Source organism: Choloepus didactylus, chromosome 6 (assembly GCF_015220235.1).
Source record: "Choloepus didactylus isolate mChoDid1 chromosome 6, mChoDid1.pri, whole genome shotgun sequence".
NCBI lineage: Eukaryota > Metazoa > Chordata > Mammalia > Pilosa > Megalonychidae > Choloepus > Choloepus didactylus.
The window spans coordinates 133,234,709-133,253,062 of record NC_051312.1 but is presented as its reverse complement, the minus strand read 5'-3'; the positions used below and the strand labels follow the sequence as shown (position 1 = coordinate 133,253,062).

Here is an 18,354-nt window from a genome sequence, read left to right as displayed (position 1 = left end):
CCCTGCCCCCTCGGGCTCGGCCTGCACTCTTTGGGCCTGCAGCCTGCTTAGCTGGAGGGGCTCAGACCTGGGTCCAGGTGAGCAACTGGGATGGGAAGAGGCCCTTGTCATTTGGCAGGTAAGGGAGGGATTTCAGAGGTGAGTGGGGTGGATCCAGGCTTTCCCAGCACAATGTGTAGCCGTCCCCTGGTAGATGTTTACTGAATTAATATGTTTGTTTAAAGGAGACAAAAACAGTGGAAATCAAAGAAGTGCAGTTCCCATAGTGAGCCTGGCTTGAAAAAGAGACAGGGCAGGAGGAATTGGAAATGGAGGGACACTCATCCTGCCCCTCGCTCTCCCCATCTCCCGCTACGCCCAGAAAGTGGATGCCAGCAAGGGGCCCAAGAACTGTGTCTGGCTGTTTCTTTAATTAAGTGCAGACTCATTCATAGAAAACAGAAATGCAACCGTAGCACGGAAACACGTAAGAGTTCTGAAAAAAAGATTCAGTCCCACCTCCTCTCCCCAGCCCAAGGGAGAGCTATAAAAACACATTTGGGTGAATAAAACACATTCTCATCCCAAAGGCAGAAGTCCAACTTGCACCTCCCCCATTCTTGGCATCAGGAATGGACCTGTTGGGGTGAAGGGGAACCAAGGACCAAGCAGCCGGGGGACCCCAGAGCTTGGGGCAACTTGGTGTAAACTCCAAGGTTTCATATGGATGGATGGATGCGTGTGACTAACACAGAACCTGGCTGAAGACTGGACAGAAACTCAGAAGCCAGTGCTGGGTCTGAGAGTAGGCTAGGACTGGGGACAGAGGGGAATAATCACATCCCTTCCTTTTCCCCCTTTCTAAGGTAGGCACTGGGGCACACATGGCTGGGGACAGGGCAAGATGGGCTGGGCTCTTTGTATCCTCCCTCCTGTGCCCCCGGACATTCATGGGCAGTGTCGATGGCACAGAGAGGCCCCCTGCTGGGGCTTGGCAGGACTAAGGGCTTGGAAAGAAGGGAAAGGACGAGTTGCTTTTCCCTCTAATCCTGGTGCCAGCATCAGTCTGGGGGCCTGACGGGATGGGGAGGTGACCTCTCAGCCCCTCCGATCAGAAAGCAGTTCCCCTCACTCCTAAAGAGCCAAATCTTGAGTGCAGATCAGAGAGCAGAGGCGGCACTGCCTGGGGCTCCTTGAAGGCCTTAGCACCAAAAGCCTGGCACCAGCTGGCCAGCCCTCCAAATCTCACACTACCTTCCATCGTGGCTGACCTGAGTGGGCAGTGATGGCAGCCAGGTACAGCCCCAAAGGGAACCGGGGCCCCAAACTAGGGCTTAAGGTCCCAGGCTGAAGGTGAGGGGAAGGACGGGCAGCAGCAAAGGCATGAAATGGGGAGGGCAACACCTTCCCTCCTTCCTCCTGCAGAGGGACAAATGGAGAGCCAACAACAGACAGGGACCTGTGGAAGGCTCCAACACTGAGAGGAAAGCAGCAGTTTGGCCAATGTCTGCGGTTTCAGGGGAGCAGGCCTCCTCTCCGGCAGAGGGCAGCTGCAAGGCTCAAGGCCACCCCATGACTGTCCAGGCCAGGCCTGGGTAGACCTCGCTGTCCTGCCCCTTCTGGCACTGGGCAGCAGGGCTGTGACGCACGCCCCCAGCTCTGCAGAGGCACTGGAGCAGGTGAGGCAGAGGGGCTCAGGGGCCCGTGATGTGAAGCAAGGGGCCCAGCTCTCGCTAGAAGACGTAGATCTTGTCTCGCTGCACAGTGTCCAGGTCGTCGTCCAGTGTCAGCAACACCTGGGGGGAGATGCACGCTGGGACAGGCACAGGGAAAGAGGCGACCCCATCTTCTGCTCCAACCCCCCTCCCCCAATGTGGGCTGGCAGAGTCCCTCATACCAGAAAGGACCCAAACATGGCAATGGAAGAGAGGAAGTGCCAGATGTCATGGTCGTCGAAGAAGTCGAGGAGGATGCAGTCCCGATTGTGCTCCCGTGACTCTGCAGGGGTTTTCTAGGGGATGGGGGTAGAGCTGCCTGCTGACAACATGACGGCCAAAACCCATCGCCCGTCACACCCAAGGTCCTCTGTTCCCGACCCCAGGTGGGAAGGCACCCCCATCTGACCCACCCCTCACCCCTGTCTCACATCTGAGAAAAAGCCTTTTGATACAAAACCTTGAGGATGCTAGCTTCTGCCCTTTCCTTTCCTTTCCCACTGACCCTCCTCCCCTCAGATTCTTATTCCCTTGATCTACAATCTAAGGATGGTGATCACCTTTAGATGCCTTCAACCCAGAGATGCTCGGTCACCAAAGCTCTGAACTCCTTTCCCTACCTTAGACCCTGCCCCTGCTCTAAACAGTCCTGCACAGCTCCTCCAGCTTCATTTTGTTCTCCAAAGTACGATGGTCAGGTCACACCCACCCCTGCCCAGGGTCCACAGCGGCCGTGACCCTGACCTGCCCACAACCTCTATCCAACAAACGCTTACTGAACAGTGGTCCTGTGTCCGGGGCTGAGCTTGCTACATGCTGAGGCAACAGGGACGACCTGCCCTGACCCCGAGGAACTCAGTCGTCACTCGGTTCCCAAGGCAGTGCTCTCAGTGACCCCAAATCTACCCCATGTATTCTTGCCTCTGTATTGTGTTGTAAGTCACAGTACCTTTTGTTCACAGGGCTCTTCCCCATCACCCAGCGCCTATCTGGCCCAGAAAAAGGCCCACCTCCTACGGGAAGCCTTCCTGGACTTTTTAACTCAGAGAGACAGCTCTGTCCTATGCCCTCCTGAACATTCTCCCTGCCCCATCTTACCTGTACCCTTCATTTCATGTATGACACTAAATAGCCAGGCGTGAACAAACAGTCCCTCCTCCTTGAACTAGACTGTAAGTGCCTCAGAGGCAGAGACTATGCTGGACTGAATTCAGATCACAGAACGGAAGCCTGACACATGGGAGGTGCCCGGTGCCACTCACTGGCTTAGTGACCTTGGGCAGATCACTCAGCCCCCAGAGCCTCAGTTGTCTCATCCAGGCCGGGATGTCAGGAGGATTAAATAAGAAAGCAGCTGTGCAAGTGCTGGCCCATGGAGGTGCTCACAAAGACTTTAAAAAGAGAATCTGCCATTTGTGGGGACTCCCCCACCCCCGCCCCTCGCCATAGGGCGGCCACTCACCTGCCAGGTGCTGAGCCCCTGGAAGAAGAAGAAGAGTGCAAAGCCCCAGACCACGGAGGTGCAGACGATGCAGAGCAGGGGGATCAGCTTGATCCTCTCCCCGCTGCGGAGCTGGGCCGGGTGAGGGAGCAAGCAGCACATGAGGGCCAGGCCTTGCCCACTCCGCTGCCCAGCCTCTCCCAGAGACTGCCCTCCAGGGGCCCTGCCAGGCTCTCAGGGCTGGTCCTTCAGGACATCTTCTTGGAGCCATAGCATCCCCTCATGTAGCCACATGGTGCCACCTGTACCAAGGCTAGCAGCCTGGTCCTGGTGTCGTCAGCCCCGAAGTCCCCTCTAGCTGAGCCCCCACGTACACAGGCCACATGTACTGGCTGGGGGCTCCTCTCACACTGGGTGGCAGGAGGGTTCCTTGGGAAACCACCACTCCACCCGGTCTTCACAGAGTCCATGAGTAACTTCCACCTCTTCTTAACTTCCTCTGCACTTAACAATGCCCTTACCATCTGCTGCCTAAAATGCTACTTGTTTCATGGGCCATTCTCAGTATATGGAAGGGGCTCAGTCAATGGCTTTCAAAGGTAGGTGGCTTCCAGGAGTACAGGCAAGAGGTTTTAGCCTCTTCTCTCCTCTCCTGAAACCCCACTGGGAAGACAGAAGGGCAGAAGACAATACACCAAAAAATCCCCCCTCCCTCTCAGCATTGCCCCAGACAGGCTGTGCCCATCTCCCCTCCCAAAAGGCAGGGCAGCTGGCAGAGGCGGCGCAGCCATTCCCCACTTACCTTCATGATAATGTAGAAGGCAAAGTAGAGAAGCAGGTTGCAGATGCCAATGGCCAACAAGTAGGAGGCGAAATCATTGGGGCGCATGATGAGCCCATAGGCAGCCCTGCCAAGAGAGGAGAAGAGAAGGGCTGGTGAAGCGGGGGCAGGGGTGGGTGTCTGAGAGCAAGGAGGGGGCTCCCCCTCACCCCTGCCCCTACCATGTTTTATTATCATGTGGCGCTGGGTTCAGAGACCCATGGAAAATTCTAGAAGCCCCAGTGCCAACACTTTTCCCCTCAGCTCCTATTTGCCTCCCAGACCCAAAGCTTAAAAGCTGGGCACAGCTCCCAAGGCCCCAGCTGTCCCCCTGGACCACCGCAGACAACGGCCAGACTCACAGCGACCAGTTGATAATGTTGCCCATAACCAGCAGCACCATGCGGTCCTGGAGGGAAGCAGAGACATGGGGACTGAGAGGGGGAGGGAGACAGGGGGAGAAGTGGAAGAAGGCCCAAGGCAGCTGGTCCCCACCCTGCCTCCCCGGCCCCGCCCCACCACTGGAGGGCCGATGGAGGTGGGGGACTAGGGGCTGAGCGGGTACCACGTAGAGGGGCCCGCTGCACTGCCGGATGCAATCTGTGTAGAGCACGTGGAGGATGCGGCGGAAGATGCCCGAGTCTGCAAGAAGAAGGGACAGGTGGTGCTGCGAGGCAGGGGTGATTGCTCTGCAACCCCAGGCCCCCGGCCCGTGCCCGCTGTGAGGAGCCAGGGCCCGCAGAGGGCCCAGCAGTGCCGAGGCCTTGTCTGATTCCTCCCCTAGTGGCTCCTCCAGGGCCCACAGTGGGGGGCAGAACCCGGAGATCTCCTTTGTGCCCAGGTCCCCGCAACCACCGCCCCCTCATTCCCTGGGGCCTGCCGGGTGCCCTCCCTCATGTCTGGCCCAGGTTCCCTCACCCAGCTTCCAGCGGCCCATATAGTAGAGCTGCGTGCTGAGGAGCAGAGTGGCAATGATGTGAATGATGGAGAAGACGATCCAGAACACTGTGTTCCCTTTGCCAAAGACCTGTCAGGAGGTGCCGAGGGTGAGGGTCAGGAGGCCCTGCGGGAAGCTGCTCCTAGGGCCTGGCTCCTCATCCGGGAGAGCTGGGCAGCTGTTCAGCCAGCCTGGGGATCCCCACGAGGGCCCAGGGCAGTCCTCTGGGGAGAGGTGTGGGAGGGGTGATGTGTACCCACAGGCTGCGAACGTGGGAGGACCTGTCCCCTGGGGTGAGCACTGGGGCCAGGCCCTCACCACGCCTAGCACCGAGAAGAAGATGACGATGGCCAAGCAGGCGTAGGCGCTATAGGCGCTGGCGTTGATATCCGGGTGCCGCTTCTGGTAGAGCTTCAGCATGCAGAGCCCAGCAATCATATACATGAACGAGGTGTCTAGGGATGGGGGCCCGGAGTGAGCCTCAGAGACCTGCCCCTGCCCAGTCCGAGCAGGGAGGGAGGGCCCCGACCCCTCCCCAAGGTCGCAGAGCATGCTGGTGGTGTGTTGGCACCTCAACTCCAGTCCCTATCTCCCAATCCAGTGCTGTCCCTGCTGGGCCACACGGCCACCCCACTGGCTGGCACCCAGTCTGACATGCCCCCTGACCACAAGGGCAAGCCGGGAGAACTTCCTCTGACAGTCTTAGACCGTGAGCATCCAGAGGTCTGGATACACGTCATTTTCCCTGTGCTTGCACACGCCTGGTACACAGCAAATGCTCAAGGGAGGAAGGAAACTGCACCCAGATGCCTATTTTCTATATGCTACAAAGTGCACACAGCACCCTGCCATGGAGCTTCCCATGGGGCTGGATCTTGGGGACTCTGGCCAGGTGACGGGGTGGTGGAGGACTTGGGCAGGTCCCTGCTCCAGGTTCAGACAGAGAGGAGGGAGGCCTCACTCACCAAACTGGAAATTGGTATAGTTGGGGCAGACATGATAGCAGGCGCTGAGCAGCCCTTCCATCATCAGGGCCGTGCCCATGGCATAGAACAGGCCAAAGTGTTTTGGGATGCCACATTCCTGTTGCAGACAGAAAAGGAAGGTAGGGAGGAGGTGAGGCACAGAGAGAGAAAGGAAGGAAGGGACCCAAAAGAGGGTACCACCAAGAGGGGAGGAGAAGGAAAAAAAAGTAGGATAAGAGTGGAATAGGTGAGTGGGCAGGGAGGACAGGGCAGGGGAAGGGAGGGCAGGACAAGGGGCAGGAGGGCAGGGGAGGGAGGGCAGGACAAACGCCTGCCAGAGAGGTGTTGTGGAGCTGAGGCGGCAGCCTGGGTGGGAGGTGGGGCCTGAGCAGTCAGGCTCGCGAGCAGGCAGGCAGGGGGCTGCTCCCTCACCAGGGCGTAGAGATCATTGCGCAGCAGGGCCCGGTTGTGGTTGATCTCCCGCTGCAGGATGATGAGCAGAAAGAGCAGCCCCAGCAGGATGTAGCCCAGGTTGCTGAGGATGTTGTTGAAGGCGCTAAAAGGGGCAAGACCCGAGGCACATGACTTTTTTAGCCTCATGCCCCCGCCTCCTCCCTGCTCGGGCTGAGCCCTTATCCCCTGCCCTGGCTTGCTGGGGGGAAGAGGCCTCCCAGCAGCCTCTGCACCTGAGGTTGCCCAGCGGATGAGCGCAGAGGAAGTTGTAGTAGCAGATGTCCTGATTTCCGGTAACATTCACCACCTGCAGCAGGGAGGGCAAGCAGGGGTGGGGGTGTGAAAGAGCCTGGCTCTGCCCTCAGCCTGGGCAGGGGAGAGACAGGCCCCAGATCCCACCAGGGCACCAGGCCCCTCTTGGCAAAGGACAAGCAGTGCCATCACGGACATAGTCACCAGCCCCATCTCACTGGGTAGGACTGGAAACCCTGAGGCAGGGCCGTGACTGAGGTTCTTGCCCCATAGCACAGAGAAAAGGGAAGGGAAACCAACACTTACCAAGACCCAGAACTTTCATTTCACAAATCCTCACAACAAGCTGCTTTTGTGTCTGAAGACACTGATGCCGGGGAGGTGAAGTGATTTGCCCCAAGTCTCCCAGCTACTCTATGACCCATGCTTCCCCCAGGCCCCGGGGCTGGAAGACTTGCTCTTTGGAGGGGTGTCCCAGCCTGTGCCAAGGGGAGCCTGCAGCGGCACCGGGACAGCAGGTGTGGGGCTGGGCAGCCCGGCCCTCCTGCTCACCGTCTGGTAGGTGATGACCAGCTGCACCACAGGCAGGGCATAGAAGACAGCGATGGTGGCGATGTTCCTGAGAGCGGGAGGCCAGTGGGGAGGCAGGTCGGGCCTGGGACCCTGCCACGCCACCCCGCCAGCCCCAGGAAGCCCGGCCTGCACGGCCCACTCACCAAAAGTAGATCTGGTACTTCTTTCGCAGAACCCGTTTGTCCTTCCGGGCCAGGTCAGCCACGTACAGGTATTGCTGAGGAGGCAGGAGTAAGCCCTCTCATCCACTCTCTGGGAGAGCCACTCTCATCAGGTCAGGGATGGACCAAAGGGACCTCCGCCCCCCCCACCAAGCCATCATTCAGGCGGGCCGGGGTCTAGAACATTCCATGGCTGCGGCTGGTTAGACCAAGAGCACATGGCCAATCGGTAGGTGGGGCTGGGAGTCAAGTTAGTTTCCCCCAGAATCTATCCCACCTCAGCTGCTTCCCTAGGCCCCAGTGGGAGAACAGCTGGGGCCTGCTCACAGGATCTCCAGGACCGGGCCCACAGGCTGTCAGACCTTGGTGCGAATGACATTCTTGTCTGAATCGATGTCGGCCAACGTGTCATAGTCGTCTTCTTCCACCGAGCTCATGGAGTCCAGTCGTGGCCGAGAATTCACTGGGTCAAATGTGCGATCTGGGCAGGGCAGGAGGGAGGGGTTGTACCACTGCCACAGTAACTCAGTCTGTCCCCACCCATTTGAGGCAATTGTCAAAATTACTAGGCAGAAGGGAAGAGGCAGACTGTGGGCTGGGGCTCAGAGCACGGCCGGAGGTGGGCTCAGCCCTTGTAAGAAACCATGTCCTGAGGTGGAGAGCAAGGGTGGGCTCTGCCAAGAGGCCACGATCAGACCTCTCCAGCTTTGCTCCAGTCCTCACTCCCCTCACTGAGTTAGGGCTTTCCAGGCCAGGACACTGAGCAGGCCCCAGGCCCCAGACCCAAGCAGCAGGACTGGATTCAGAAGTCATGCTGATTAGAAGATGTCCAGGCCTGTGGATTCTGAGAAGACACTGCCTTGGCCCGTACTGGGTTAAAGACCCACTGGGTCCTGGGGCTCAGGCAAGGATGAGAGCCTCCAGGGAGAACACCCTCTCCTTTATCCTGTTCTTCTCTATCACCTTCAGCAGCTTCTTCCTGTGACCTTGCCTAGCCAAAGCCCCCAGGAGGCCACATCGTGACACCTTGCCCACAAGCCCTACTCCAGCAGGCCAGGGAGTGAGGGCACAAGCAAACGAGGAAGCACTGTCAAGAGCATCTTAGACTACGTAGCAGGCCCAGGCAATAGCTGAGGGTGGGGGCCAGTGCCTGCCTATCTCAGAAGACACCAGGGCCAGCAACTATTGGCATTAGATGGGGAAGCCATGCACACAGCATCTTTCCAGCCCCAGAGGCGACCGGCTCTAGTCAACCGCCCTGGCAGGAGCTGATTGGCAGAGCAGCCCCACCCCCTCCCCACATCTACCCATGGCAATGCACAGCTGCCGCATCTGGCCAGAGGGGAGGCGCCGCTTGAACTGGTCGTGCCCTTCAAAGGAAAGGGAGAGTTACCAGGGATCTGGGGCCAGGGAGGAAAGGACAAGGGAGGAGAGGGGTAGGGAGAAGAGCAGGCTGTTCCCTGGTTCCAGCATCTGGCAGAAGAGGCACCACCCACCATCACTTTTCACCCAGCCAGCACCAGCCCTGCACCAGCACAGTCCCTGCCCTGCCGGGTCCGCTCACCCTGGTAATTGTAGGAGAGCTCCCCAGTGCCTGTGCTGTCAACCAAACCGTCAGTGGATCCGGAACAATTCTCTGAGGGGAAGGGTAAGTGGTGAGGCAGTCAGGAGAGGCCTCAGGGAACGGGACTCCCTTCCCATCCCCCAGGGGCTCTGAGTAGCAGCAGAGGGCATGGCCACCAGAAGGGGGCCAGCTGCCACGTTGCCACCCCGGAGGCAGCAGCCCAAAGAGCCCAGGCTGTGAGTGGGCAAGCACAACCGCTAGCTTTAACACATACCGAAGGAGCCATAGCTGTAACCCTCATAAGGGGAGTTGTCAGGGAAGGAGTCAGCCAGCACCCGAGGGTGACCTGCAACGAGAAGTGAAAGCTCCCCTCAGCCCTGAAAGCCGAGAGAGAACTAGAGCCAGGGAGGAAGGAGAAGGAAGAACCCAAAGAAGACAGACAAGAGGGGCCATGCCAGCAGCAAAGAATAAGCACCTACCCAAGCAAAGCAACCTTGCTCCCACCACCACCTGCTCCAGCCTCCCACAGGCATCCCCAGTAGAAATACTTGCCACCCCTTGGCCTCCCGAAGGAGAGACGAAGGTCAACGGACTGCTGCATCTAAGTTGCCAGCAGCAAGAACAGACAACATCCAGCCTGCCCAGGTCCCGGCCAAGCACCCCTTGCCCTTCACCTCCCTCCCCCACTCTGGACTCCAGCTCCTCTGTCCACAGCATCTGGAGCTTACCAAGGAGAGAAGCTGAGAGAGAAGGTCCCAAGCAGGAGGGAGGATAGAAAGAGAGAGAGGGATGGATGAAAGGGAGAGAGAGAATGAAAGGTCAATCATCACATACTGCAAATGGCTCTGCCCTGAGGTGGACGGACAGTGTCGCCAGGCCGGGGATGGATAGACACAAGATCCCAGCCCCATTTCTATCTGTGCGTTTTACTGCCAATCTGAATATCCCAGAAGCCCCCAGCCCTTCCTTTTCCAACCCCTGAGGGGACCATCCACCACTATCCTCCCCAAAATACAAAAAAGCAAACCCTGCCGCCCACCTCCCAGCCCCCTGGAGATACCGCTTTCTGGGCAGGCTCGGTCCATGGCCACCAGTAGGTTCTTCTTCTTCTGCCTGCAGGGACAGAGTGCAGAGGGCAGGACGGGGCTCCCTCCCATGCTGAGCTTGCCTGCCCCCACCCATGACATCCTGGGCTGGGAGCATGGTGGGGGGTAAGGGGAGGGGCTGGTTCCCAGAGGAGAGGGCCAAGGACCATGAACTCCAAACCCGGCCCCGTGGTGTGGAAGGTCACCCTGGGCTGCCTCGGCTCCTGCCAGGCCCTCCCCACCACAGACACTGCCGAACCCCCTCCCCAAAGAGGGGAGGCCCAATCCTCTACCTCCAGTTCTCCCAACAGGCCAGGAGGATGGTCAGCAGGTAGAAGGAGAGAAATATGCCCAGGCAAAAGAGCATACCACCAACGTAGGCCTCAGCTGTGGGGAGGGAAGCCGAAGGGGAAGAGGTCAGAACCTTCCAAGGCTGCCCATCCTGGCACACAAGGCCCTGTGTGCTCTGGATTCTACCCCCAAACTGCTCTCTTGCCACTTCTCCCCTCAAATGGCATGGCCCAGCCAGTCTGAACAACTCATGAACTCTCCAAACACTCCAAACTCTGATACGATTCCTGTCTCTACTCAGGTTGAAGCTTCTGCTAGAACTTTCTCTTTTACTTCTCAAAAACTCCACCTTGACTTAACGTTCCAAACACAGTTCAGGGACTGTGGCTTCCAGGAAGCCTCCTCTGCTCTCCCGTATTGCCAGAGTGCCCTGTCCCTCACTCCACAGCTCCCAGCCTCCTTCCTTATCTGTCTGCCTCTAAACTGGGAGCTCCCTGAGGCCCGTGGCCCTTGCAAAGCTCCTGCCCTTAGAAGTAAAGATTTGCTGAATAAGTAGGCCGTAGAGAAGAGGCGGCTTCTTTCCCTCACCTCACCTCCCTTAATCTTATGCTTTCCAGTTTACGAAAGGCCCCATTCAGATCATTCAAAAACTTTTTATTATTAAGCAGTAACTAGGGGCCTGGTACTTTCCCATGAATTTTGTGCTTAACCTCACAATTTAGTGAGACCAATGGGATAGATTTTATTTATCCCCATTACGTAGATGGAGAAACTGAAGCTCAGTGGGATTACACTGCTAAGTGGCAGACAGAGAACTAGAACTCAGAGCTTCAATCCTTAGTCATGGGCTCCTTGCAACACAGGACACTGGAACTCACCGTCTGGCCCTCCTCCTCCTGAAGCCTGTCAAGACCTCAGCCTTTCCTACACCCTCAGCCTGCTTGAGCAAGTCCCCATCACGGTGCCCATTCAGAGAACACCCTATACCCCAGATCTGAAGAGGCCTGTCCCTCCCCACTAAGCCACCCACACTCACACGTGACTGCCTGCGAAACCAGCACTGACAGGGTTTTCTGGCGGTGTCCTTGATCAACCGGTTCATCTGGAAGTAAAATGTCAAACTGGCAGAGAAGTGGTTGCCTGGAGCTTGGCTAGGAGCTGATGGGACCAGGCCTGGGAGAGCCTAGGGCCAAGAACCATTAACTCGTATCCCATCAGTTCTGCCAACCAGCTACACAGGCCCCTTCTCCCTCCCAGGTAGTGACCAAGCCCTCCCCATCCCTAGCCAGGCCCAGGGCACAAAATATACCTTCTACAAAAGGGTAGAAAGGCAAGGAACCCCCACAGGCCTGGTCTTCAGTCTTCACTACCACCACCACGTAGAAGCTGTTACTGGGGAAGTCTTTTCGCTGCAGGATAAGATGATAAAGACGGTCACCATCAACCATCACCAGCAGAATCATAACCATCCTTTTTGGATACTTACTTTGGGCTGCACAATACGTGAAACTCTTTAACATCTTGTTTTACTAATTCCTAAAAAGGATCATCATGAAATAAGGACTGTTAACACCCCTGTTGGACAGGATCAGAGATGTTAGGGTCCTACTACTAGTGGCAGTAGAGTCAGGATCAAAACCTAGTTCATCTGGCTCGAGAGCCCAAACCCTGAACCTACACAATGGCCAGGTGAGCAAATGTGTGTGTGCCCCATGGCTTCTTATTACAAGCTGGGCATTAGCCAGGAGAAAGAGTGGAGGTACCACATTACTCCATCACTGCACAACTGGATGTGTGAGGTGAGTGCAGTGCCTTCTGCCTCTCTGCCCCCAGGGGCAAGCTTTGCTGAGGAGCCCTGGGGCTGCCTTTCATCTCCTTGTTACCAGTACAATGAGAGAAATAGATAGGACAGCCAGAAAGGGCACTCTTCTCTTTCCTGGACCCAAAGATGATTGGGATTACGGTTCAACCCTCAAAGATTCCAGGGAACTGAGGGCCAAGACCCAGTCTTGTGGGTAGGGTAGGAATGGGACAGAGGAAAAGGAGCAAGGGTATGGCAAGTTACCCAGCTAATCACCCGGCCACATCTCCTAAAGGGCCATGGGTATTTCCTACCTGTACAGTGATGGCTGCCTTCTTGGTCATAGTCTGGTACATGCCGATGAAGGCGACGTTGTTGTCCAGATCATAGACAGGGCACTAGGGGAGGAGGAGGGAAGAGGCAGACGCATAGGGACCTGGGGCTGTCTCCCCTCTTTAGCAGCCCTGCTACCAGCTGGTGGTGAGTAAAAGGGCCAGGCTTACCAGGACATCCTGGATGGAGATGACTGAGCAGGGGAAAGCCTTCTTGGAGGTCACCTTGACAATCACCGAGTCCACTCCCTCGGGGAACTCATACTTGAAGTACTGAGGGCACATGAAAGGCAGGAGGAGAGCCCCATCTCATGAAGATGCTCTCTTCGCCCCTCTAGAAGGAACAGTCTCCCATTAAGCGAGGACCCAGAGGCCTCTAAGGTTGGACAGTGGAGGGTCTCTGGGAAGGAGGGCCTTGACTATCAGTAGCCCCATTGTGTCTGAAAGGCAGAGCAGGAAAGATGGCAGCCAGACCCTGTGTCTCTACACTGTCCCATACCGCCTGTCCATCACTACCTTAGGACCAGAGCTCCTGTTTCCAGAGAGACCCTCCATGGAAGGACAGTATGCTGGTTTGGATCTATTATGTCCCCCAAAATGCCATGCTCTTTGATGCAATCTTGTGGGGGCAGACGTATTAGTGTTGATTAGGTTGGAATCCTTTGAGTGTTTTCATGGAGATGTGACTCAATCAGCTGTGAGTAAAATGTCTGACTGGATAATTTCCATGGAAGTGTAGACCCTGCCCATTCAGGGCGGGTGTTGATTTAATTACTGGAGTCCTATAAAATAACTCACAAACAGAAGGACCTCGCAACAGCTGTAGCAGAGAGACATTCTGAAGACGGCCACTGAAAGTAGACTTTTGCTACTCCCCAGTTTGCCTGGGAGAAACTAAGAGAATACCCCCAGACACCTAGAGAGAAACATCCTAGGAGAAAGCCATTCTGCAACCAGAACCCTGGAGCAGACGCTGGCCACATACCTGTGCCTTCCCAGGTGACAGAGGTTTTCCAGACACCAGTGGCCTCCCTTTGGTAAAGGTACCCTATTGTTGATACCTTATCTTGGACACTTTATGGCCTTAAGACTGTAACTTTGTAACCAAATAACCCCCCTTTATAAAAGCCAATCCATTTCTGGTATTTTGCATCCCGGCAGCATTAGCAAACCGGAACAGACAGCCAAATCGAAACTCCCTGCAAAGACCACTGACTACTTCTCCACTCCCGCTCTCATATCCAAGCATCCACATTTCTTCTCGTAAAGGCAGACAGGGAGATTTATACCTGGGGTTGAGCTGCTGTGGTATTGAAGCTAAACTGCTCCCCAGTCCTGCAAGGCAGAGAAGAGCACCCCACGGTCACTCCCACAGCTGGGGAAGGAGGGCAGTCCCCATGGTCTCCTTGCTCTCTCCTGCAGACCTGAGCACAAAGTCGTCCATTCGGCTGACCCGGAGCTGGTAGGTGGTGTTGACTGGCGACAGGGTGGACACATCCACGTAGAAGAACTGGACCTCAGACTCATTCTTGGTGGGGGGCTGACACAGTGTGCGTTCCACCTTTTGGTAGAGGTACTTGCGCTGATACCTGTAGTCCGAAGCAGGGAGTTGGGACATGGCTACTGTCCCACCAGCTTGCCACTCCAGGGGAGCAAAACCCCAGTTCCTCTAATCCAGTCTCCACCACCCTCTTAACCCCCGACAAGCTCCAGGCTGGCTGACTTGGCCCTCATGCCAATGACCAGCCTCCCATTTCAGGGAAAGGGGAGGAGACCAAAGAGGGGCTCCTGGGTGGTCTAAGGCCCAGGGTGAGGCGCTAGTCAAGGCCTGGCCCAAGCAACCCCCCTTCTGTGATCCCCAGGTCCTACTCACAGCCCTCGCAGGATTAAGGGCACCTGGAAGGACACCACAGCCTCCTTCTGGCGGACCACAAACAGCAAAGGAGCCCCCTTCTGCTTGTTCAGGACATTCACAGATACCCGCACACCCTCCGTCTGCAGAACGACACAGAAACGCCCCTCAGTCCAGCCTATGGTGACTGTACCTCTGCCATCCTAGATGCATGGCTCTCAAGACTGTGAGCCTGTCCTCCCTCCTCATGCCAACTACTCTGTTCTTTCCCCATCCTGGTCAGGCTGGGAAGCCCTCTATGACCCTTCTTCTGTCAGAGCAACCCCCAGTCTTGAGGAGTTAGAAGAGGCTCACAGAAGAGGCCAGCTCCTGGATGGCAGGTATGTGCAGGACAGCGGGACCCAGGACCTGCAGGGTCTAACTCCTCAATGGGAAACACAATGGAGACTTTAGGGGTCTCCAGGATACCCCCATGTGCGTGCATGCACACACACACATGTGCATGGACACACGAGGGGGCAAGAAGTGCTCCTCAACTTTCCTTGTGAGCCAGGAAACCAGCAGGAAGTTCCAATTCAACTACTCTTCTGGGGCTAGAGACTGGAAGGGGGTGGAAGGTGGGGTAGAAAGCCAAGTTGTATCTCTAGCTCTGACCAATGGACAGAGCTGTGGAGAAGTCACTTCATATCGCTGAGCCTCAATATCCTCCTCCATAAAAAATAAATCCTGGGAATGCTTGTTATTGGGCTGCTGGAACCCAAGCCCTGGAGGGGTAGGGGCCACAGCTCTCAGGGTGACCCTGGATATTGGTAAAAAGGAAGAAAAGACTCCAAGCAGATGACTGAAAAGGAGCAGAAGGAGGTCAAATTTCAGAGAACCAGACACTGAAGGCAGACCCAGGCCTACCATGGAAACCAAAGCCCTCCCCATCCTGAAAACAAAAATCAGATCCTCCGATCACTAAAACCAGACACAGAGAGATGCAGAGACAGCAGGGCAGGAGACCACACGGCCAGGCAGCAAGAATTCCCCAAATCTCAGCTTTGCCTGGGGTCTAGACTTCCCTGACCTGGTTATACCCATAGCCAACTCAGAGACACTGCTGCAGGAAGAAATGAAGGGTGAGCTGAATTCTCCACAGTGGACAAACTTCCTTTCCCTTCCGGCCCAACTTGCAGTTGGCCTTATCTCTGCCACCCTCAACTTACAAGGCCAGCTGGCTTTCTGAGCTGGGAAGGTACTAGAAGTTACAGCCGCCTGGGTGGGAAGTCCTGCATCCTGGGCAGAGCAGGCTGCAGCCTGTCAGTTCTGGGCCTATCTTTAACCCCCCTGGGGTTTTCTGGGCCAAGCCCAGTAGCAAGCCTGCTTCTTCTCTTGCACCCAGACCCCACAGAGCTCTGTCAGATTCTGGATGTCGGGGGAGGGAGGAGGCTGGTCTGCTCTGATCACAGCTGGGAATGGGGAGTAGGGAGGTGCAGATAGGAGCCCAAGAGTAGATGGGGTTGAGGCAACTTTAGAAACTGTCCAGTTGGAGCTTCAAGAAGCAACGGTGGCCCATGAAGAAGGAAGACTGGTCAAGAGGTTCCAGGGTGGTTTTGAGGAACCAGAACCCAACAAGGAGGCTTATTCCTGGGGCCTCCTAAAAGAAGGTGACAAACAGCCCATCCCTGCCAGCTCCCCAACTCACCACCAGCCCCCCGCACCCAGCCCCAGCCCTCACCCGGTTGCGGGTCACGGTGTGGTTGAAGGTGTAGATGTTGACCAGCTCGCTGTTGACCTCGTCCACGTAGGTGTGCTCAAATTCGGCGTCTTTCTGCGAGACGTTCTTGGGCCCCAGAACCCCCAGATGGCTCTCGGCCGAGGCCACCAAGAGCACCAAGAAGGGCAAGCCCAGAGCGAACATGGCCCCGGCAGGGCGGCGGTGGCGGCGGCGGCGGCGGCGGCGACAGGCGGCGGGACACCTCCGGGACGGGCTGCGGCTCCGGCCGCAGCTTCCAGCATCTCACCAGGACCAGAACTTTAACCCCGGCCTGAGATTAGGAGCCGTCCCCTCCCCGGGAGCCTCGGAGACACTCCCAGGGGCCCCGGAGGGGAGGGGGCGGCGGGACAAGGGGAGGGGCGGGCTACAGACACGAGAGGGTCCCCAGCTCGCGAGGGGGTGAACCGGACGGTGAGACCCTTCTGCCCCCGCCCAGGGCCGCGAGAGCGAGGGGCAGCTGGTTGCCAGGAGCCCGGAGACGCCGGGAGAAAGGGAGGGAAGGAGGGAGGGAGGGAGGGAGGGGAAGCTGGCGGCGGAGACCGCCGGAAAGGGACGAAGAGTCTGACAGTGAAGGGCGTGAGAGGTAGTAGCGACCGGACGCCGTGCGGGACGACGAGTTTTCCGGGGCGTGGGCCCTTTAAGGGCGGACAGACGCGGCAGCCCCGGCGCTTGTAATTCAAGAAAGTGAGCAGCGCTGCGAGGAGGTAAACAGCCGGCCCGCCCACTGACGTCAGGCGAAACTGACACAAATTTAAAGGGCGAGATCCCGGATTTGGCTTTAAAGGAGCCGCAGCAGTCCAGCTGGAAGAGAGAGTCAGGAATGATTTCTCCAGCCCCTACCCTGCTACCATTTCTTCTTTCGTTATCCTACCCGTCTCTGGAAGCTCAGATTGGAGTAGGCGGATGTTTCCATGAAGAATCTCCAACTGTTTGGTTCTTGTTGACAAATTCTTTATGCAAACATAGGGAACCCACCCGCCCACCGCCAATACCAGTAACATCCTCCATCCTCGGACCATCTTTTCTCCTGGGTTCTGGAGAAATGAAGAACTCTAGGAATTAGGAAACAGGACGATCACCATGCTGCTGGAGAGGAAGCTGGGGCAGAACTGCAGAAGGAACCCGCGTGCATTCTCGCCTTCACTGCCATACAGTTTCCTAGCTTGCGAGGTTACTTATCCCCTCAAGGAAATATAGTTACCTTGAATGGAAATTGGTCAAAACTTCCCTGCAGAATATTTTGGCACTATGTTTCAAGAAGCTTAAAGAGTTTTATACCCTTTGATCCAGTAATTTCACTTCTGGACTCTATCCCCAAAATAAATATTGATAAAAGTTTGTGGGCAGCTTTGTTTATTACTGTGATTTTATAGTATAATATAAATGTCCATAATTAGGGAGTGGTTAAATGCGCTATTATCATGAAGCCACTGAAAATGATCCTTAAGACTTTAAAGGACATTAAGTGCAGGATTCAGGCTATGACACTGTATAAACAGTATGATTTCCAAATACATAGATGTGAAAAAAAGAGTTGAAGAAATTGCATAGAAAATTTTAACCATTATCTCTGAATTACAGGTGATTTTAAAAAATACTATGTATCATTTCCTCTAAATTCCCAAAGTGTAGAAAAGTAAAATAAATAAATAAATAAATAAATAAATAATCACTGGATTGTGGGTGGTTTTTAAAATTTTTTATACTTTCTAAAAATTTATGAATTTTCTACCATTACATGTAATCTTTTTAATGAGTCAAATTTACTATTAGGTATGTTTAGGCCACCTCTGAAGTTTCAAGCACTGGTGAAGCCAGGTAGGTCCATGCCTTGTCAGGTTTGTGATGGTTAGGTTCATGTGTCAACTTGGCCAGGGGATGGTGTCCAGGTGTCTGGTCAAGCAAACACTGGCCTAACCACTACTGCAAGGACATATTTGGCTGGTTAATAAACTAGAAGGTGGGTTTATTAAATCATCAGTCAATTGGCTGCAGCTGTGACTGATTACATCCGTGAAGGGCATGTCTTCCCCAATGAGAGAATTCAATCAGCTGGATTTGATCCAAATCAGTTGAAGACTTTTAAGCAAGACACATAGAGGACCTTCACTTCTTTGGCTAGCCAGTAAAGCATTTCCTGAGGAGTTCATCCAACACCTTCATTGGAGTTGCCAGTTTGCTGCCTGCCCTACAGAATTTGGACTCGTGCATCCCCACAGTTGCGTGAAATGCTTTTATAAAATCTTATATTCATAGATATCTCTTGTTGATTCTGTTTCCCTAGAGAACCCAAACTAATACAAGGGTTATCTCCTACTGGCAAGATTCCAGCAGCCTCTGCCCTGGCCCCAGCCTTACAACCTGCAGCACTGTT

General features: G+C 55.6%; 1 protein-coding gene across 8 annotated transcripts; it reads right to left on the bottom strand.

The window, feature by feature from the left end:
- Positions 1-388: 388 nt before the first annotated feature.
- SIDT2 (SID1 transmembrane family member 2) lies at positions 389-16,397 on the bottom strand. 8 transcript variants are annotated; one of them, XM_037841557.1, is made up of 28 exons: positions 15,942-16,397; positions 14,243-14,364; positions 13,794-13,958; positions 13,659-13,704; positions 12,541-12,642; positions 12,352-12,435; positions 11,546-11,645; positions 11,273-11,338; positions 10,239-10,332; positions 9,921-9,973; positions 9,589-9,600; positions 9,135-9,206; positions 8,861-8,932; positions 8,604-8,666; positions 7,659-7,777; positions 7,279-7,352; positions 7,115-7,181; positions 6,544-6,617; positions 6,290-6,413; positions 5,858-5,975; positions 5,211-5,347; positions 4,874-4,982; positions 4,521-4,597; positions 4,318-4,364; positions 3,938-4,043; positions 3,157-3,267; positions 1,877-2,016; positions 389-1,775 (listed from the first exon to the last, which is right to left on the bottom strand). In XM_037841557.1, the coding sequence occupies exons 1-28, from the start codon at positions 16,122-16,124 to the stop codon at positions 1,766-1,768; spliced, it is 2,547 nt and encodes an 848-aa protein (XP_037697485.1). In that variant the 5' UTR covers positions 16,125-16,397; the 3' UTR covers positions 389-1,765. The 8 variants fall into 8 exon arrangements, 6 of the variants coding, with proteins under 6 accessions (XP_037697485.1, XP_037697486.1, XP_037697483.1 ...); XM_037841558.1 differs by having other exon boundaries at positions 1,877-2,013; XM_037841555.1 differs by having other exon boundaries at positions 1,877-1,990.
- Positions 16,398-18,354: the final 1,957 nt, after the last annotated feature.

What these genes read in the sequence shown, in the direction of transcription:
- SIDT2 (XM_037841555.1), bottom strand. Translation starts at nt 16,124, where the DNA reads ATGTTCGCTCTGGGCTTGCCCTTCTTGGTGCTCTTGGTGGCCTCGGCC. An exon ending in ATGGACGACTTTGTGCTCAG is followed by an intron (nt 13,705 to 13,793) that starts GTCTGCAGGAGA and finishes TCTGCCTTGCAG; the next exon opens with GACTGGGGAGCAGTTTAGCT. An exon ending in AAGTACCAGATCTACTTTTG is followed by an intron (nt 7,182 to 7,278) that starts GTGAGTGGGCCG and finishes TCCCGCTCTCAG; the next exon opens with GAACATCGCCACCATCGCTG.